Raw genomic sequence first — 22,331 nt, forward strand, 5'->3', positions numbered from 1 at the left:
CCTCTCTGATCAAGACAAAGGTAAATTTAGTTGAAATTCCAACACAAAATTTGAACCTTCCACAACCAGCTTCCAGTTCTACCTAGTCTATGATGATTCCAGACACCAGAAATTTCAGAGATGCTCTCCATGCATTACTTGCTGTTTGGATTGGAATCATTCAATCCTTGCCAAAGGTTAAGTGTTCAAAGGGTAGAAGGACTCATTATTTCCAGTGAAATAGAAAATTGAAAAGTGAATAGAACTGTTGAGTAGCAGACATTGCAATGGATCATCTAATATGGATGAACATACAAGAAATGAACATAAACCCGCCTAAGGGATGAGATATCTAGAAAAATAAAACACATGGTTAACCACATCATTTGTTTTCTTTTATGTGAAGAATGGCTGGTCTGAATCTGCCCCTATGGCATTACTAATTCTAATCAACTATGAAAACCAGAGCAAAATTGCAGCTTTAAGATGGATTTCCAGGATGATCTCTTCTGATAAGCCTTTATAACATGGGAATATAGGAAACCAAGTGGACATTAGAATGTAGGACACGCTTAAGAGGAAGATCAAAGAGATATTTTTTTACATTACAAAAAGGCTAGCTTTGCCCAGCAGAATTACTTTTATAAAATTAAATGCCATTTGAAATTATGCATTATGATCAGCCCCATAAATTCAGTGGGTATTTGTGTGCATGAACACATATACACACATTTTTTTTAATTTAAAGAAAGAAGTGCAATGGCTATTTCACATTTTTGTCCATTGCTCCCCTTAGCTGTTATATTCTGGACCTCTGGGATGGCTGCCAATGAGATCTGCTGCTTTCATTTCTAACACAGGCTTAGCATGACCAGCATGCACAGAAGTAGCTTTCTAGGGCAGCTGATTGCTACCAAGCACATAGGAAATGCTTTCCCTTGACTCCTCCATTCAGACTGCTCCCTGATCCCTCACACTTTCCTTCACCTGTGAGAGCTGGAGTGTCCCCATCTCTTTAAGCTTCTGCAGCTAAGGTGTGCAGTTCCTTCCTTGGTGGGTGTGACCCAGGGCCTGCTCATCCCTGCCTCAACTACTCACTGGACTCTTAGCTTGAAGTACAGCCCAGTGTGAGACCCAGAAAAGGCCATGAATCCTGTCCTCAGTGGTGTGGATTATTTAAGTGTAGGTGTAAACTTTAAGATGTGGGATTCAGTTTTGCTCTTTGGATCTGCAAGTAGCAATCCAACCCCCGATTTCTCTTGAAGGCATTTTTTACTTTGCACTAGAGGTAAGAGAAAACCTGACATGCTTGTTCAGGGGAATGGAATAGAGTGCAATGAGCCCAGTTTATGTAAAGGATTACTGAAGGAATAAAAACGTCCATAGCAAGCTTGCTCAGTCATTCATTCAGCAATTGATTGACATTTACCCAGATCCAGAGGCTGTACTTTGTTGGCTTTTAAAGCAAAGTAAAGAAATAGCAAGGATTTCAAGGTGAGGGGGAAATCTAATATTGAAAGAGTAATCCTGGAGGGTGAATATCTGTTAAGGAGTTATTCTTAAATAATGCAATTCACAGACCATCAAACAGAGAAACATCTCTCAGTCTGTTCTCACGGGCAACCTTTAACATTCTATCATAAAAGATAAATGCAATAATATCAATCGCTTCTTTTTAAACTATTATTATTTTAAGGATTGCTATTTTATCTTATAATTAAAATGTGAGGGGCTGTAGCTGTAGCTCAGGGTTAGAGCACTTACCCAGCATATGCAAGACTCTTGGGATGGATCCCCAACACTGTAAGTTTTTTTTCTTCTTCTATGTATTATATCACTAAAAAGGTACAGTTAGAACTGGATGCTAAGATTCCAGCTCCTTTGTAAATACTTGTTTTAGGCCAGGCAAGATGGCTCTTGCCTATAATTATAGCTATTCAGTGAATGAAGATCAGGCAGTTCTCAGTTCAAAGTCAGGCCAGATGAAAAGTTAACAAGAGCAATCAAGCCATAAGCTGGATGTAGTGATGTTCCCCTGTATACCAGCTACATGGGAGGCTGTGGGTAGGAGGATCATAGTCTGAGGTTGGCCCTCGATGAAAGTACCTCAATACCTACCTGAAAAATAACTTAAAAACACAAAAGGGTTGAAAGCATAGCAGAAGTGGTAGAGTACACACCTAGCAAACTTGAGGCCCTGAATTTACTCCTCAGTGCGGCCAAAAAAAAAAAAACAAAAAGAAATTTTTCTTTTACATTTCCATGTAATATCTAAATCCATCTAGTGCTTAAAACCAAAACAAATACTTAAAAAATCTCTTGTAATCTAAATCACTTCCTTTGTTCTACCCACAAACACTGTAAAAATTTATAAAGAAGCAAATGTAATATATTCATCAGTTAACCACCTCTAGATTTATTAAAACAATTCAGGCAATCAGAAAAGGAGAAGAAAACATCTTCAACAGATCTCTCTTAGAATTTTATTTTTCCAGGCTGTAAATAAAATTGTTTCTTCAAATGTTCTGTTTTGCTGTTCCAGGAGATCAACAAATGAAATACAAAAACCAAAGATAAATGAATTGCTATTAAAAGTAGGATGATATGAAAATATCCTTACTTGACCAGTAGGGAACAAATGCAGATGGTTATCAAGGAAATAAAGGATTTCTCACACTTGCTAAGCTATAAGCTTCTTTCGCTCTGGAGAGAGCCACTGGACAGATGTCTTCTGACACTTCAGTGGGGATGTCAATGAGGCTCTGAAATAGCATCACCCAAACTCCACACCTTCAGCACACACATGGAACTCAGCACACATGCAGGTCACCCAGGCCCCTCCAAGCTGCAAGGTCTTTGGTACAATCTCCCTGGATCAATGTATCAGTTAAGTCAACTCTCACCTCAGTATTTCCTGTGATTTTCCTCCAGTGAATGAGATCTTATCAGCAGAGTTCTAAAATGCAGACCTGTGATATTATTGTGTTGAAGCACTTTAAATTTTCTATTTAAATCTCTATGTATATCTATATCTAAGCTTTGAGATGGTATCATAATGTACTTTAAACTGTATCTTTTTTCTGTGTGTGTGTGTGTGTGTGTGTGTGTGTGTGTATGTGTGTACTGGGGCTTGAATCCAGTGCCTAAGCACTCTCCTTAAGCTTTTTTTGCTCAGGCCTGGGACTCTTATCACTTGAACCACATCTCCATTTTGGCTTTTTGGTGGTTAATTGGAGATAAGATTCTCATGGACTTTCCTGCCCAGACTGGAACTGAATTGTGATGCTTAGATCTCAGTCTCCTGAATAGCTAGGATTACAGTAGTGACCCGCTACTTACTTTTAAAAATACCCCTTTCATATATATTTTTACCCTATATACAAAGTGTGGGATAAAAAAGTTCAAGGGGGTAGAAACCTAAGTAACTGAAGGTAGACCATTTGTAGCACCGATTTCCTTGTTCTCCAAATGTTTTAAGATTTAGGCAATTTAATAGTACTTTAAATAATTATTTTAAGAATTGTTGTAAAAATCTCAGAATATGTATCTCTCTAGAGTGAGGTTACATTCCTTTAATGTAAGCATATATTAGGTGTGCAATAAATGCTTGTTGAAAGAATGAATGACTTATAAAGGAATAATTATATTCTTCTGTCACTGTAATAGGTAAAAATTTAAGTAGTGTTATTTATGACCCATAACATTTATGCAACACAACAAAGTTCCACATAGGAATAGTATTAAAGAGACACTTGATAGTATGTGACATTCAAAGATAGAAATTTAAGAAATTCATGAAAAATCTTGGGTCTGCCTATGAATTTTTAAATATAGCATGTTTGACTAGGGAGATAGATACAAATATTTGTGGGTAAATTTCAGATATTTAAGCTGTATTAACTTAAATTAATATAAAGAAAACACAACTGTTTTTAAAAACGACCATATACATGGAAGGAAACACTAACTTTCTTGAAACTTGCAAATCTGTGCAAAATTGCTGTCTGTCCTCCTTCGAGTGTCTGGCAGACTCAGCTGATAGCGTCTCCTTACGCGGCGCAGAGCAAAGTGATGGCTGGCCATGCTCTTGAGCTAGACAGAGTCTGTCAAGGTCATGGCTGTGCTTTTCAAACAACTAGTGTGAATGTGCGAAACTTGCAGCACGGGCAGCAGCAGCTGGAAGGCATCCTGGACATATGTGGTGCTATTGCAGCCCTGCAAGAGGGAAACAAATGGAGTTGAAGGATTATTTTCATACATCAACCTATGGTTCTCCCTTTTTTTTGAACTCAGGGCCTCATGCTTTCTTGGCAGGTGATCTACCACTGTGCCATGCTCCTAGCCCTTTTTGCTTTTTTTTTCAGATAAGATTTTGTGATTTTTTTTTTAGCCTGGTGCTCATCTGACTGAAATCCTCCTATCTCTGCTTGGCTGAGATAAAAGACATGACCTACACACTGGTCCTAGATCTCTGAACTGGCTAATGTTCCCTTTCATCTGAGAGGAAACATTAGCAAACTGGAACATCATGAAGTTCCTATAATGCTTGTAGTGGCAAGAGATGTAAACACATTTTTTTTGTGCTGAGCCTGGGGCTTGAACTCAGGGCCTAAGCACTGTCCCTGAGCTATTTTTTGTTCAAGACTGGCACTTTACCACTACAGTTTCCAACTTTTGGTCATTAACTGGAGATAAGAGTATCATGGACTTTCCTGCTTAGGCTGGCTTCAAACCTGAATCCTCAGATCTCAGCCTCCTGAGTAACTATGATTATAGGTATGACCCACCAGTGCCCAGCTATAAACACATTCTTTAAATGAAGTATGTGTAGCTCTTCATTGTCTGTATTACCAGAGAGAAGAATTCACTCATAAGGCAAATCATTCCCATGGGCTTTTAAGGGGCATGAGTTTGTATTTTTATACACACATGTATATGTACATATAACATAGATGACCTAGTGTACCAAATATTATCTATTCCTTTCCAACCTTAACCATGCTGCCCTAAAATCCCACAAGAACATGCAGAAAAATAGTCATATTCTAACCTATAGCTGAATAAACAGTGCAGTCTACACAAAGCTAGTTGTAGATTTGATTAGTACAGAAGCATACACGGCAAACCCTGTGTCATGGCATGGGGTGCTGGTACCTTCTGCTGGGCTTGGATATGCAATATTACAACTTGGGCTCTGTGGTATACTCCCGAACAGTACTAAAACGCAGAGAGGCCACTGAAAGTTTAGGATAGAGCTGGTGGTAGCTCTATCCACCCAGTCCAACCCAGTGGTCCAACCCAGTGTGCCTAGTATGTTGAGGCCCTGGGTTCGATCTTCAGCATCACAAACAAACAATAAACTTCAGGTAACTAAAACATGAAAACTTCTACTGGAGGAATGAATCATGGGTTGATGATGGCTAATTGGTGAATGGATGGGAGGTCAGGGGAAGGATTTTCCTGTTTGGTATTCTACCTCTGCCTGCCAGTATTTCCTCTTAGCTGTGTCTGTCCCTCTGGACTTGTCCCTAAGTTCTTGTCCCTACAGCTGACTATTCCACTGAGTGACTGTGTCCTGAACACTAACCACGGTGCTTCTCGTCTGTTATTTTTGTTTTTGTTTCTGTCGGTTGTGGGCCTTGAACTCTGGGCCTGAGCGCAGTCCCTCAGCTCTTCAGCTCAAGGCTAGCACTCTACCATTTGAGCTACAGCACCACTTCCGGTTTTCTGGTGGTTTATTGGAGATAAGAGTTTCACGGACTTTCCTGCCCTGGCTGGCTTATAACTGTGATCCTCAGATCTCAGCCTCCTGAGTAGCTAGGATTACAGGTGTGAGCCACCGGTGCCCGGCTTCGTCTGTTATTTTTGTACCTTGGTAGTTTTCTTAGTGCTAAGGTATAGTCCCGCAAACACATCACTGCAAATCAGGCAGTCCTGCTCAAGTTTCATAATTTCCAGAGAGCTATTTACAACTAGTTCAGAAAGCAAACCACTGCATATACCCTGGCCAGGCTCCACTTCAGCTTGTGAACATCTTGTGACATCAGCTTCAGATATGCCCTTGTCTTATTGTTTGGCCCCTAACTGATGACTTCCCACACCAACCACAGAGACATCCAGTTGCCTGCGCTCCAGAACAAGAACCCTGGGCCTCTTCTCACTGTTCTTAGAGGAGCTACAGGAACCTTACACCTGTACAGTTGGTGTTACGAAGGTCTTGTGAGCAGGTGGGTAATGGAGTCTGTAGTCACAGAGAGTGATGAATGACCAGAGTCTAAGCATTCTATGTTTGTGTCTCTGTATGCATGTATGCATGCATGTGTGTGTGTGTGGGGGCATGGTACTTGGTACTGACCTCTGGGCCTTGTGCTTGCTAGGCAAGTGCTCTACCATTACAACCATACACCCAGTCTTTCTGCTTTTTACTTCATGTTCTGGATAGGGTCTCACACTAGGATTCTCCTGCCTTCACATTCCAAGTAACTGGGATTACAGGCATGAACCACTGCGTCAGGCTTGTTTTTGAGATAAGAATCTCCCTAACTTTTACCCAGGCTGATTGGACCATGATTTCCCCATCTCTTTTTCCTCAGTAGCTAAACTTACAGGCTGGGCCATGTCTGGTTCCTATTCCCTCATTCCCGCCTCTCACTTGTCATTTTTGCTACTCTGGCGCTTAGACCTAGCTAAGACCAAAGGTTATTGTGAACAGAGGGAAATGCCCTGTTTTACAAAAATCATCTTTAAGGAATAATCCCTCATCACAGCCAATAATCACTGTTAAATCCAGTGTCAAGACTGGCAGCAGAATCAGCTTTTGCCAGAGGAACAGGGACAGAAATAACATGCAAGCTCTGCATTTCTTTTTATAATCAGGGATTCTTGTAAATTAGGTATTGTTGCTTCATCAGAGAGTTTACAGCTGGTTGGGCCACACAAATGTACTCTAAAAAGACTGTTGATACTAAGATTTAGGATGGAAATAACACTGGAAAGAAAGACAGAGAAGCGAAAAATATAGCTGTAACATTTGCTTTGATTCAGAAGCCCCCTTTCCCCAGGGGCTACTTACCTCTAACAATACACTATTGATCATGGGGTTGAGGACCTCAGCCTTCTTGTTGCTCTGTGGAATCAAATGCATGAAATTGGCAGATTAGGGACTTGTATCTTAAGGCTTGCCACATAAAATGTAAGACACCAGCTTCAATGAAGATCTCCTTGAGAGGAAGGGAGAAATAGAATGCAGGCTTTGTACTCTAACTTCTAGGTAAGAAAATGGGGACTAGGAAGGTTAAGAAACTTGTGTAAGATCACAGAGTAATAACTGTAAACTCAGATCATTTTAACTAAAGTTTTTAGCAGATGCAGGAGTAGGGGAGATTAAGCCTGGTTGTTCAAGTATGGGATTAAATTCTGCTTTATGAGGGAGGGGTTGACAATGTTCAAAAAGAAATGTACTCAATACCTGACTTATGTAACTGTAACCCCTCTGTACCTCACCTTCTCAATAAAAATAAAATAAAATACACTGGGACATGATAAATGATACAGGTCTCTAGGCATTCATACAGTATTAGACTAAAGGTGAATATTCTTAGGAGATCACATACATCTTATTGATATAAACTCCACAAAGTAGAAACAAGAGGTTCTTTTTCTTTGTTGCTGTTTTTGTTTTCTTTTGTCTTGTTGTTTATCTGTCCTTGGGAGGGTAAGGGGGTTATAGAAATGGTAGGACAAAGAGTAAACAAATGCAGCAGTTATAGTCACTAGACACTATGTGGAAAATGAACTATATAACTTGTGGATGGGGATGGAAGGAAAAAAATTGTGAGTAAGGGAAGGGGCAACATTGTTAAAAAAGAAATGCACACCAGGTACTGGTGACTCAAGCCTGTAATCCTAGCTACTCGGGAAGCAGAGATCTGAGGATTGTGGTTCAAAGCCAGCCATGAGACTCTTATCTCCCATTAACCATCAGAAAACCAGAAATGGTGCTGTGGCTCAAGTGGTAGAGCACTCACCTTGAGCTGAAGAGCTCAGGGACAGTGCCCAGGCCCAGAGTTCAGGTCTCACGACCAACAAAACAAAACAAAACAAGAAATGTACTCTTATTTGACTTATGTAATTGTAATCCTCTGTACATCACCTTTACAATAACAATAAAAAAAATTTAAAAAGGAGAAAGACTATGTGGGAAAGGAAAAAAAACTTTGATAAATAGCTTGTTATATCTTTGCATTTTTCAGTTTAAAATATACTGCATTATGATACCTTATCTAGCTTCTTGAGGGGTTTTTATTTCCTAATTTCTTTTTTGGTCTCCCTCAAATTTTACAGGTAGGTTAGGTCTTTCATTTATCTACCTTAGGTCCAACTCTTTTCTTTTCTTTCTTCTTTTACCTGCAAACATGATCGGTTGGACATACAGGATTTTCCAGAATGGTAACAAAATTAAAGTACCTTTAAATACAACCTAGAGAGAGATCTGTAGATACAATTTGAAAAATGAAATATATACAAAACACAGTACACAAAATTTAATATAAACAGGTCCTTACAAAGTGAGAATGTATCATTATTCTCATTTGTGCTACTGGTCTGTAATCAAGTCTTCCTAACATGCACAACCTATTCTTACACAATAAATCATGAAAAGGCCTGGAGAGAGGAGACAATTGTAATATGTTTATTTCCCGTACTGTACTTGAAAGAGTTTGTGGCAAACAAAGGCATATAAATTAAATAGATCTTCCCAGAGCAGCCAACTTTCATTGGCATTATTGAGGATAAAGTAATGTCTCACAGAAGAAACCATAATGGAATCTTGGGGAGAAAAAAATCCTCCTTAAAAACCCCAAGAATTTTTTAATGTAACCACAAAATCCATTATGGTATTTGCTTTCCTTTTTATTTGATTATCAATAACCTCTAAAATATAATCAAAATGAGGGCAATAAAATGGCATTGGTTTTCAGAATCAATGAGATGTGCAAGCAATTTAAACTGAGTCTGGAGAACAATATACACTCATTAACTTCAAGTTATGAGTAATGGCTGTTTTAGAAAGCAGAAACAATGACTTGATACAAATGATTCATCACAGCCCAAGATGGGGCATTGTTGTGGTTAGATGACATTCCAGTAAATTCTGTCATAATAATCCCAGCTTATTCTTTCTCCCAAATGATAACATATGTGCTCCTGACTTTGTGAACACAAGCATTTGTACTTAGGGGTATATATTACACACATGTTAAGTTCAAGAACAAATGCCAAATGCCAGTGGCTCACATCTGTAATCTTAGCTACTCTGGAGGCTGAGACCTGAAGATCATGGTTTGAAGACAGCTTAGGCAGACAAATTCATGAAACTCTTACTTCCAATTAAGCAGCAAAAATCCAGAAGTGGAGGTGTGGCTCAAGTGGTAGAATACCAGCCTTGAGTGGAACTAAAAGTATGACCTCAAGGCCCTGAGTTCAAGCCCTACTACTTGCATGCACAAAAAGTTCAGATATACATTCACCCAGTAGAGCCTTGCTACATAAAATATGCTAGTACTGGATACTCAGAATGTAGGTGCTGTCCCTCAGCTTTTTCACTCAAGCTTTCTCCACTTACAGATATTTGGTGGTTAAGTCAAAGTCGCACAAACTTTTCTACCCAGGCTGGCTTTGAACTATAATCCTCACGTCTCAGTTTCCTGATTAGCTATGATTGTAGGTGTGAACCACCAATGTCCAGCTGACATTTTTTCTTTAACAAGAAAAAAGGCTGGTAGAAATCTAATCTCCCATGCAACATCTCAGATCTGTGAGACAGCAGACTTGGTGCTAGAACCTGGGCATAGCAAGCCCCAAGTTGCCCAATAGTACAGGCGGTGCTTTTGGTTGAATTCAGCCCATAGCATGGCACAGGCTCTGTTTATGGAGCTACTCCAAAAGGTGCTGCACTTCCTGCTTTTAAAATATTGGTATTTTTTCACCTTCTAAAGGAAATTAGGGCTATGAGGAAATCTTACCCCAGTAGTGGTTAAGGCATTTGTATACTTCTTTGATAACGAGGCTACTTCACTGCACATCGCAGTAGTCAATCTGAAATAAGTTAAGAGTTTGGAGGTTTCAATACAGTAAAGTAACTGGCATGGTAATTACTGATATCAATGAAGTATTTCATACAAGCATATAAGTTCAAAGCTAGTCTACAGAAATAAACAAGCAAACAGTTCTTAACAAGCTTCCAAAGAAGAGAATTCTCTCCATGTTTAATGAAAGGATAACTATTTAAGTCATTTGACCTCTTTTGAGGTCAAGCAGCATGCAGAAAATACGAAGCCTGGTCTCCACAGCTATAGAAAATAGAATCTTCCCAGGTGACCTGTGTCTGGCTTTTGGATCACTTTATAATAATGAATACTCAATGAGTCATTATGTTAAGTATACTTGTTTGCCTGGTCATATTTAGTCCTCCAGTGATCTTGTAGGTTGTATTACTGCTCTCATTTTATATAGATGAAGAAACCTGACTAGGAGTGGAGGTGGGATTTAAACTCAGGTCTCTCTCTCTTGTTTTCTCTCTCTAACTAGGATTGAACTAAGACTTTGTACTTGCTAGACAAGCACTCTACCACTTCAGTCATTTCCCTAGTCCTTTTGCTTTCAATTTAGTTTTTTACTAACTGCTTGGGCTGACTATGGATTTTGATCCTTCTACTTCTGCCTCTTGAATAGCTGGATGACAGCTGTGCACCACTATGTCTGGCCATCCACTGTGCCTTTATTATGTGTTTTCTATAGGTCTCTAAATAAAGATCATATAGAATATGTTTTTATGATATATCAAAGAATCTCAATGTTTTTGCCCATTCCACATGTAGGACTTTATCTTAAGAAGACAAAGTAAGAGAGAAACAAAAGTTCAGTTGAAATAATGTTTTCCTAACATAGTGGATAATGATAAAAGCTAAAAAAAATCAAATTACCTGACAATATGGGTCCTGTCTGATTTTCTAAGAATTAGTGTATATGGCTTTTATGAATAGTGGTGAGAATGCTATTGAAAAAACTATAACTCTAAGTTCAGAATCTTATATGCTTAAAGATCTAGTGAAATCAGGAGAGAGAAGTTTTTTGATAAACATGAGCCCCATCTAGCCTGCATATTCATGGTGTGTGTGTGTGTGTGTGTGTGTGTGTGTGTGTGTGTGTGTGTGTGTGTGTGTGTGTGTGTGTGTGTGTGTGTGTGTGTGTGTGTGTGTGTGTATGTGTCTGTCTGTCTGTCTAATTATTCAGGTGGTGTAGTTAGACTTGTGGATCTCTCACTCCCCCTCCATCTCTCCATCTCCCTCTTGTCTGCCTGTGTGTGTGCGTTGCAGGGATCAAATCTATAGAGTCACACATGCTGGGCAAGTGCTCTACTGCTGCATTACACACTCAGTCCTATGTTTTCAGGTCTGATGAGCTATACTGTGGCATCCGTCCATCTGACCTTGTCTGCAGAAAGCATCAAAAATAAGGCAAGGAGACAGCCTAGAGCCATCTGTCTACATTTTTGAGTAGGTGGTGGAGGGGCACTTATGCTAGACCCCCCTCAGGGGCCTGGGCAGCTTGGGAAAGGTGGGGCAATCAGGGCTGACAGTCAGAAAAGAGCTAAGAAAGAAGTCCTCCTCTCTACACTCAGGGTCCTATCAACTTCAGCTCTCTCTCAAAGATAACATAATCACCAGATATTCTCCTCAATATTTTAAACTTTCTTGTTCTGTCCTTTCTTTGTTCTATATTTTAAGCAAGTACACATCTTTCTAGGAGTATTATAGGGGGGGGTGATTATGTACTTTTTTCTCTCTATATTAATCTATTTTGTGGGAGTACCTTTTAAAATTTATTATTATTATAAAGGTAATGTACAAAGGGGTTACAGTTACATAAGTCAGGTAAAGAGTACATTTCTTTTTGGAAAATGTTAACCCTTCCTTTGCTCTCTCCCAGTCTTTCCCTCCCATAATATGTACTTCTTAAAATATCTTTTATTGCTACGTTTCGATACAAATATTTAGACTAGCAGACAAATCTTTATCACTGAGAAAAATGCTACCAGCACCAAGTCATTAACTTTGTGGAGGTCCTTCAACTAAAAATGTCCTTCCTGTTCTATCAAACACAGTAAGTAATAAGCAAAGCTTAGCTAGCTGGTAAAATGAACGAAAATATTGAGGGATGTGTATATGTGTGTGTGTTCCTATATGTTTTCAAGGGGCTCTTACTTTGGTTTGTGTTTTAATAATGAGAAGGCACTTGGGACATGTGTTAATTTTCTATGCTATAGTACACAGTCATATGCATAAACATGTGTACTTTAAATCCTGCCAATGTTCCAAAAGGTACTTTGTAATAACTTTACCTTATGTTAACTTACACATGTGTATTATTTTTTCAACTGCATGTCAACCATCATTATGTGCTAGTACAGGTGGGTATCTATACATATGTACTTATTTCTGCTAAGCTAATAATCATAGCAAGTCTTTGTGAAAGAGCATAAACTATTATAACAGAGACACAATACAACCCACAGGGCAGTGGTTTACATTAGCCACCATCACTGTTCAGAGCTGCCACAACTTCCTGGCTATTTAGTTGCTTAGGCTATATGGTACACAGACACAGACACAGACACAGACACAGACACACACACACACACACACACACACACACACACACACACACACACACACACACACACACACACACACACACACACACACACACACACACACACACACACACACACACACACACACCTATAATTGAAAAATGAAGAATGAAAAGTGGCATTTACTTTATCAGGACTTTTGCTTGGTCCTGGGCTGGTTTCTCTTCTTCTTGTCCATGAAGAATTAATTCTGCGACTTTATGAAGTTGCTCGATACAGCGCGCAGTTACTTCGGCCAGACTTTCAATGGACAACATGTATACTTCCTGAATCAATACCAGAGAATTATTCACTGAGCAGATGTTCAAATATTAAAAAATGATATAATTCTCTCTTATGCTGGAGATTGACCTTGGGCCCTTGTCAGATACTAAGTACACACTCTACCACTGAACTTCATCCTTAGCACTTAAATGATTGAATCCTTAGTAAAAATGCATAATGTACAAAAGTTTATACCAAGATTATGGGCACGTCTAAGACTTTTTCTGGGTCCCCAGGGAGGTGACGTGCCTGTTTATTCATGGTGGGTCTCCCAAACTCAGATCAATGATGGGCTCACAAGAGGCAGGTGCTAACTGAGGTATGTGGAAAGGAGGTGGAATGAGAGACTCCTTCAGCATTTTTTTCCTTAGAATTACCTAACTTAGCTACTTGCTTTAAAATTTAAGTTCAACATAAGGTACATATATTGCAAGCTATTTTTTTGGAACATGGGCAGGACATAAAGTATGCATATAAATTTTATTAAAGTATAGAATAAAAAGCACAGAAATGAGTTTTGAAAAAAAACCCTTCAATTACATTGTTAGTAATGGAGTATAAAGACATTTTATAATAAAAATTTGCATATAAGATGGATACTTACCCTAAATGTAAATCAATTGTGTTCTTAAAGATCTTTCTTCCTTTAAATTATACTTGTTAAGCTATGGAGAAAAGCTACAATAATCTATTCTGATTTATAAATTGTCTCAGCATACAGAAATTTTAGTGTTTATTAGATTCCTAATCATTTTTATGTAGGACAGCTTAGAAATAAAAAAGAAATCCTCCTCACTAAAATTAGGCTGCCAATAAAATTAATAAAAGATTACTATCCTTTCTGTTGACAATCCAGAATAAATTTACCTCTATAGTTTTGGTTTTCTTTTCTTCTCTTTTCTCTTCTTGAGGGTCTTCAGCTTTTTCTTCCTTTTCGTCCCTCTCAGTTTCCTCCTCTGATTCCTTGGTCATATCCACAGGGGCCATGGTTTGATCCTCTTCTACCCAGTCATGAGCTTTCTTCATGGCCTGCAATGGCCCCCAACCAAGCAATCTAGTCATTGCGGGAGCATAAAATCAAAGTAATCCCAACCCCCAGCTTAGAACCTCCAGGGTGGGGTGACTCTATGTTTAAGAAGAGATAGGGGGCTGGGAAGGTGGCTCAGTGGTAGAGCGCTTGCCTTGCAAGCCTGAGGCCCTGGGTTCGATTCCTTAGCACCATATAAGCAAAAAGAAAAGCTAGAAGTGGTGCTGTGGCTCAAGTGGTAGAGCGCTAGCCTTGAGCTGAAGAGCTGAGGGACAGTGCCCAGGCCCAGAGTTCAGGCCCCACGACTGGACCCAAAAAAAAAAAAAAAAAAAAAAAAAGAAGAGATAGAACCATACCTCAACTTTCCAAACTATAATCAACTATTGTTTGTCAAAAAAAAACCCCCATAAACTAGTTTCTGCTATTGATGCATAGCATACTACTATTATTTCTTTTTATATAAATACCATATATATGTAAAATTTGAATATTTGAAAACTTTATCTGTGCTGTCAACTTGGAAAAAGTATCTCAGTTTATCATGTTGTATTGACATTGTACAAAAAATAATAGCCAAATTGGTCTAGACACTTAATTTTTTCCATTTGTGGAGGAGTAACATAGTGTATTAAATATATGCATATATATTTAGTATATACATGTTAACATTTAATCTGTCTACATAGACTTGATTACAGAAATAAAGCAGGCATTCTCTAAATAATAAAATAATATAACAAGAAAGGGGAACAGAGTAGAAACTATGCAGAACATCTTGCCAGGCCTGAGACTTTTTTTCCAGGACTGGGGTTTGAACTTAGGGTTTTGAGCTTGTTAGGGAGCACTCTACTTGAGCTATGCTCTAGCACTTTCTGCTATGGTTATTTTTTTAGATAAAATCTCACTTTTTATCCAGGCTGGTTGGATTGTGATTTTTTTTTTTGGTCGGTCCTGGGGCTTGAACTCTGGGCCTAGGCACTGTCACTAAGCTATTCAGCTCAAGGCTAGCACTCTACCACTTGAGCCACAGCACTACTTCTGGTTTTCAGGTGGTTAATTGGAGATAAGAGTCTCATGGACTTTCCTACCCACGCTGGCTTTGAACTGTGATCCTCAGGTCTTAGCCTCCTAAGTAGCTAGGATTATAGATGTGAGCCACCGGTGCCTGGCTTGGATTGTGATATTCTTATTTATGCTTCCTACGCAGCTGGGATGACAGCTTTTTCATTTTATGCTTTCACAAGATCTTGTAAACTTTTTCCCAGGTGGGCCACAAACTGTGATCCTCCCTATTACAACCTCCTAAGTAACTAGGATTACAGCATGAACCACTACACCCAGCTGGGCCTTCATACTCTTTTTTTTTTTTTTCCATCAGTTGTGGGGCCTGAACTCTGGGCCTGGGCGCTGTTCCTCAGCTTTTCAGCTCAAGACTAGCGCTCTACCACTTGAGCCACAGCGCCACTTCTGGCTTTTTCTGCTTATGTGGTGCTGAGGAATCAAACCCAGGGCCTCATGCATGCAAGGTAAGCACTCTACCACTGAGCTACCTTCCCAGCCCGTGTGTACTTTTAAAAAAGCATTTAAAAATAATATGCAGATAAGAATAAAAATGTCTGTTACACTGAAAAATCTACAGTATACTTTTCACTTTTCATGGCAAGTATATAAAAAAAAGAACAGGTACTTTTTCCTCTATGAGCTGGAAATTTAGCCAGGACCATAGCTAAAGCCAATTTCCTCGAAACTTATCAGGTTTCAGAAACCTAATAACATATCAAGCTGGGGAGATGAAAGATGGTTCTGCTCTTCCTGATTCATGGCAGGTCTTCCAGGCTCCAGGCAGAGAAGTGGCTGGAATAGGCCTGAGGCTGCTCTGGGACTAGTTTAGCCTCACAAGAGCGTAATGTAAGCAACCTCTGGCTTCCAAATCATGACTTAGTTAAAGATATAGAAACAATCTCGCCACGATATCGTTTCCTGTATCTTTTAAAAGGGCAGCCTTATCCAAATTTTTATCCGGTTGCTTAAGCCCCTTGCTAAGGTAAAAGATATTTCTCGGCTTATGCCAACACAATTTAAAGTTGAACATATCAGAATGTTGAGTGGCACATGGAAACAAAGCTTTGCTTCGTGTGTCTTCTTCAGGGATAAAGGTTGACCCTAACTATTGTAAATAAACCACTGCAACCATGTAGCCACCAGGGGCCCTCCCAGCATTGGCAGGTACTGCAGAGAGATGGATTAGGTAATTTCCCACTGTGTTCAAGTCACTGACCCACCAGCATCAATGACCCCTAGAAAGAGAAAGAAATCACTCATACCACCTCGAAGCTCACTCTGCCCTGTCCTCCCCCACATTGGTGAGGGCTGTAAAACACTGTGGCTAAAAAACTGAAAGGCTAAAAGAAGGAGGGGAGAAAGAACAGGATATCACACTGCTGAGATAAAGGAATGATCAGTGTCCTCTTAAGAAATCCCACAGCAAACAACATTGAGATACCACCTCACCCCAGTTAGAATGGCTAAAATCAAGAACTCTAATAACAACAGATGCTGGAGGGGATGTGGACAGAAGGGAACCTTACTTCATTGTTTGTGGGAGTGTAAACTTGTTCAACCACTTTGGAAAGTAGTATGGAGGTTCCTCAAAAGACTCCACATAGAGCTCCCCCAATGACCCAGCAATCCCACTTTTGTGCATTTACCCAAATGATCACAAACAAGACCATACTAAAGCTACCAGAAAAACTATGTTTATTGCAGCATTATTTACCATAGCTAAGATATGGAACCAACCCAGATGCCCCTCAGTAGATGAATGGATCAAGAAAATGTGGGGGCTGGGAAGGTGGCTCAGTGGTAGAGTGCTTGCTTTGCATGCATGAGGCCATGGGTTCGATTCCTCAGCACCACATAAGCAGAAAAAAAAAAAGGCTGGAAGTGGCGCTGTGGCTCAAGTGGTAGAACACTCGCCTTGAGCTGAAGAGCTGAGGGACAGTGCCCAGACCCAGAGTTCAGGCCCCACGACCGGACCACCCCCCCCAAAAAAAAGAAAAGAAAAGAAAATGTGGTATATATACACAATGGAATTCTATGCCTCCATCAGAAAGAATGACATTGCCCCATTTGGTAGGAAATGGAAAGGCTTGGAAAAAATTATATTAAGTGAAGTAAGCCAGGTCCAAAGAAACATAGGTCCCATGGTTTCCTTTATTTGCAATAACTAGTATATATCTGAGACAAGCAGAAAGGTCAGATAAGTTGATGTTGGGCGAAATGAACCCCAAGATAAGGATTCAAATGGTTTTTCTTTCTTGCAATTGTTTCTAACATATTTATAAGATGATTTCTTTGTTGCTTTGTATGTCCCTCCCCCATGGTATAACCCATGCTTTCACTGTATTTGATGTTGATATACTTTGTGGAGGGGAAGGGAAGAAACAAATTGTTTAAATAGGGATACAGGTGGACCCATTGCAACAATGAGATGTACAAGTTGTCATGTTGAAAAATGAACTTTACAACTTTGTGGGGAGGGAGTCGCGGCACAGGGGCGGGGTGGGAAGGTATGGGACGGGAAACAAAGGAGGAGGCAACAGTGCTTGATAAGAAATGTCCTCATTTCCTTGTCCATGTAATTGTAATCCCTCTATATGATATTTTCACAATTAAAAATAAAAAGAAATTTCAAAGCAAGAGTATAAACTTGTTCAACCACTTTGGAAAGCAGTATGGAGGTTCCTCAAAAGACTTCACATAGAGCTTCCCTATGACCCAGCAATCCCACCATTGTGGGATTGTGATCCCACGATCACAAACAAGGCCATACAAAAGGTGCCAGCACAACTATGTTTATCACAGAATTATTCACCATAGCTAAGATATTGAACCAACCCAGATGCTCCTCAGTAGATGAATGGATCAAAAAAATGTGTGTGTGTGTGTGTATTTTATGCTTCCATCAGAAAGAATGACATTGCTCCATTTGTTAGGAAATGGAAAGACTTGGAAAAAATTATATTAAGTGAAGTAAGCCAGGCCCAAAGAAACATAGGTCCCATGGTTTCCCTTATTTGCAATAACTAGTATATGTCTAGGACAAGCAGAAAAGGTCAAAAGCTACCTACGTATGACCATATAAGATGATGCTAAGCGAAATGAACCCCAAGAGGTTTTATCTTTCTTGCTGTTGTTTTTAATGTGCTTATAATGTATCATGTGAATTTTTTTGTTTCTTTTGTGTATTCTTCCCCCAAGGTATAACCCCTGTTTTCACTGTATCTGATTCTGGTGCCCCCCCTATCTTGTATATACATTGTTCTAATTTGGGGAGGGGAAGGGAAATAACAAAATGCTGAAAATAAGGATACAGGTTGACCCATTGTAACAATGAGACGTACAAGACACTATGTTGAAAACCAAACTTTACAACTTGGGGGCGGGGAGGAGGTGGGGATGGAAGGGACAGTAGGGGAGAAACAAAGGAGGGGGTAATAATACTTGATAGGAAATGTACTCATTACCATACTCATGAAACTATAATCCCTCTGTACAGTATCTTTGCAACACAAAATATATATATTAAAAAGAAGAAATCCCACAGCAAGACCTTATACTAGCTTACAAAACATACTGTGGTACTCTTAGAGAAATAGACAGTTAATGTTGGAATGTTCTCAGACATGATATAGCTATAGTAGCCCAGATGGGAGAGGTATGATTCACCTAATTGTTGCTATTTCTCTCCCTAGCTCCCTCCCTTCATTCTTCTCTCCCTCTCCCTTCCCTTCCCTTCCTCTCTCCCCCTCTTCTCCTCTCTTATTTTCTCTTCTGTCTCTTTCTCTCTGCTTAATTCTGGTATACTTCCTTAAAAGGCTTGGTGAGAGGATTTAAAAAATCCCTTGCTGACTCTTTACCCCTCTTCCTTCCCTGTGCTGAAGATAACAGCTACTCAGACAGAACATTTTATTTTGCCATGAACAGATAAGTGACTCGTTCAAGGTCACAATGTAATTACCAGTAAAATTGCAAAGGGCAGTCTCATGACTGTCTTGAATATTCTCTAGCATGGCATGTCATTATGTTGCCTCCTCAAATCTTAATTACTCTCTTCCCTGTGCCATACAGGGACTGGGGTTTTCTGTTTCACCTGGATCTCTGGAGTTTTACATGGTAGGAGATCCTACCTCTCAGCCCTTTTTAAAACCAAAGATTCACAATCAGATGGTGCTGACCTTATTGAGCTTGTCAGGCGTGGCTGCAACATGTAATTCAAAGAGAAGCTCTGTAAGCATGCTAGCAAATTCGTCTCCCTTTTCTTCTAAGCCTAGAAATAGAACACAACAGAAATAAGAAGCATGATTTATTTTCCATCCTTCAGAATATGGCAGCTGCCCCCAATTTTCTAGGCTGCAGGTGGGTAGACGAAGAGGGCTGTGGCAGTCTGCCCTCTAGCTACTAGTGATGAGGGATGTTGGCCAACGCCAGTAAAACAGAGAGGTGTGCATGTAGTAGCTGGGTGAGGGATAAGAGCTGAGGCTTGGTTGCAGATCCTCTAAGGCTGGACTGGGTTAACAAGAGGGCAGGAGGAAGTTTGTCTGTCTTGTTCACAGCTATCAGTGGCTAGTAGATGTTTGCTTAATGACTGAATGAAAAAAAAAAACACCTCTGCCCGGCTGCTGATACATGGACCATTTTATTTATGACACAGAGTCTGTTTATGATTCGTAGTGATTCATCACACCCCGATGAGTCCCAGGGTACCCTTCTGTGTCCACAGAGACACAATACTGAGCACACAGAATTGGTCTCAGTGGGGTGCATCCCATCTGACTGAACAACATCATCTCTCTGGAGAAACTTCCCAAGGTTTCTAGGATACCTGACTGGTCCGGCAATACTCTTAATGAGCTGTCTTCTTTTCAGACTAGAAGCTACCTAAGTACAGAGACAGCATTTGTGTGGCTCATTTCTAAATTCAGACCACCTACACAGGGCCTGGAACCTAGTAGGTGATAAAGTGAATATTTATGGAATCAATAATTTGTTAAATTATATAATACATATTAATAAGTATTATAAAATAAAAAATCATTAACAACAGAGATCTTTAAAAGCTACAATCTTATTTCTTGCATTCACATCTAGAATGGTAATCTAAATGGTAATTCCATTTTAAAAGTTTCTGTATCGCTGAAGAGCTGATTTCATAGTGGGCTTATTACCCTATCTGGGGGGGAATAATAATTAATCACATGGCCCTGAGAAGCAAATATTGGTTGGTAGCAAGAAGTGAGGTATCGCTAAGCCTTGTGAGAAATACTGCACAAGATAGGTTAGTTTCAGTTGTTTTGATAACAATATTGGCAGCTCATGAAGATAACCAGGGTGCTTTGTATATCTTTCTTCAAAACATTTGACTTAGATCAGTTTATTTATTACCTGTAACTTACCTTTTCTCATAAAGGAAACAGGTTAATAAGCAAAAAAATAAGCATACATGTCAAGTAATCAAGTAGTAAGTTTTATGGAGAAGTGTAAGTCAAGGGATAGAATCAGTATAGCTGGGGCTTAGGAATTTTAAATAGGTCTGTATGTCGGTGTTCTTCCTAGTCACCAAGAAGATTGTTTCAGGAGATGGGTTTTGGGGGAAGGTGACTGAGTCATGAGCATGGAGCCCTCAACAATGAGATTAGTGCCCTTGAAGGCCTCTTCTACCATTTGAGTTCACAGCTAGAGGGCGCTGTTAATGACCACAGGCAGGCAGGCACTTGGTAGACACTGGATCTGCCAGCACTTGGTCTTAGATTTCACATCCTCCTTAACTGTGAGAACGAATCCACTGTTGTTTAGAAGCCACATGGTGTATGCTGGTTTGTTATAATAGCCTGAACAGGTCAAGATAGGAGGAAAGCTAAAGACGGTGAAATTTAGTAACGACCTGGAGAAGGACGGCCAAGAGTTTGCTGTGAGGGGAAGGAGTCTTCCAGAAGTAGCACGGTGAGAGTAAGGCCCAGGAGGGAGTGTGGCTGTGGCCGGCAAGTTTAGGGGACTAAGAGGAACCCAGTGCGGCGGCAGGAAAGAGGGAGGCGTGTGCCTTGGGTTAGAGATGACTTGTTGGCTTATGACAAATCCAAAATGAGCTCTGTTTTTACCCACAGAGATAAGTGCTGCGATTTCAGGGGCTTTTAGGGAACTAATCTAATTCTCAGGAGGAGGTTCAGAAGCCTTCCTGAAGGAGGTGAAGTTGGAATACAGGCTCTGAGAAAGAGATTTCCTTCGCCACACACAGGAAGAGAGGGTGGGGCTGCAGGCGGGAGGTGTTGCTCATCCTCATGTGGGAAGATGAGAGGGCAGGGACAGGCACACGTGAACAGCATCAACAAGGTCTCATTAGGGAACAGCCTGGTCATTTTTGTCCTACATGAGACAGTGCTGCAGACCAGAAGGAACCCTGACTAAGTGCGGGTCCCACTGCGGCTCAGGCAGCTAATGTGGCTCGCAACCTCAGGCTCCATCTGATTCCACACCCTATGCTGTAAATTGAGGGTAATAAAATCCACCTGTCTCCTCTTTAAAGATCGCATGAGGACAAAATATTACAACAAACACTGCACTGCTTTATAAATGTGGAAATATTATGTAAATAAATTACACGGATAGAAACAGGAAGATTAAGTACATTTAGGAACTGGCACTAACTTAGACACGAGTTTAAGCTTTAAAATGTGTGTTTTGTTGGGTACTGGTGGCTCATACTTGTAATCTTAGCTATTCGGGAGGCTGAGGCTGAGAATCACGGTTCAAAGCTAGCCTGGACAGGAAAGTCTGTGAGACTCTTTATCTGCAATTAACCACCAAAAATCTAGAAGTGGAAATGTGGCTCAAGTGGTAGAGCTCTAGTCTTCAGCAAAAAACCCCCCCAAAAAACCAAAAACCAAAACAAAACAAAAAACTCACAACAACCAAAAGAGCCCTCATGGACAGCACCTCAGTTCCTGAGATTAAGCTCTAGGATGGCACAAACAAATAAAATGTGTGTTTGATGCTATAAAACATAAGTGAATAACTTCTAGTAAATAATTTAGGCAAAACAAATTGCAAAGAAAACTGGGAGTAGATGGAAATAGATGACAGTAAAATGTTGCAACAGAAATCATTACTGCAACTCTCGAGGATTCGGTACATATGACTGAGGTCTTCCCCACGGCAATAAAAGTAGAAAATGTCTTAAAAAATCTCCTTGCAGTCAGTAAACCAAATTAGAGAGCCATAGCAGGATAAAAAAATTACCATTTGCTAACATTCGTCAATGCACAGGAACTTGATAATAAATTTATCTAA

At 39.9% G+C, this 22,331-nt stretch overlaps 1 protein-coding gene across 1 annotated transcript in view; it reads right to left on the reverse strand.

Annotated features, from left to right (window-relative positions):
• Positions 1-2,375: 2,375 nt before the first annotated feature.
• Positions 2,376-22,331, reverse strand: part of Fam114a1 (family with sequence similarity 114 member A1) — a 65,163-nt gene continuing 45,207 nt past the window's right edge. Inside the window, exons 9-14 of the mRNA XM_070013143.1 lie at positions 19,223-19,314; positions 13,826-13,987; positions 12,821-12,960; positions 10,005-10,077; positions 7,052-7,105; positions 2,376-4,194 (exon numbers count right to left, since the gene is read on the reverse strand). Coding sequence (XP_069869244.1) covers positions 4,072-4,194; positions 7,052-7,105; positions 10,005-10,077; positions 12,821-12,960; positions 13,826-13,987; positions 19,223-19,314 — 644 coding nt within the window. The 3' untranslated portion in view covers positions 2,376-4,071. The remainder of the gene's footprint in view (positions 4,195-7,051; positions 7,106-10,004; positions 10,078-12,820; positions 12,961-13,825; positions 13,988-19,222; positions 19,315-22,331) is intronic.

The sequence above is a fragment of the Dipodomys merriami genome, unplaced genomic scaffold (assembly GCF_024711535.1).
Source record: "Dipodomys merriami isolate MVZ:Mamm:240054 unplaced genomic scaffold, mDipMer1.0.p SCAF_9, whole genome shotgun sequence".
Taxonomy (NCBI): Eukaryota; Metazoa; Chordata; class Mammalia; order Rodentia; family Heteromyidae; genus Dipodomys; species Dipodomys merriami.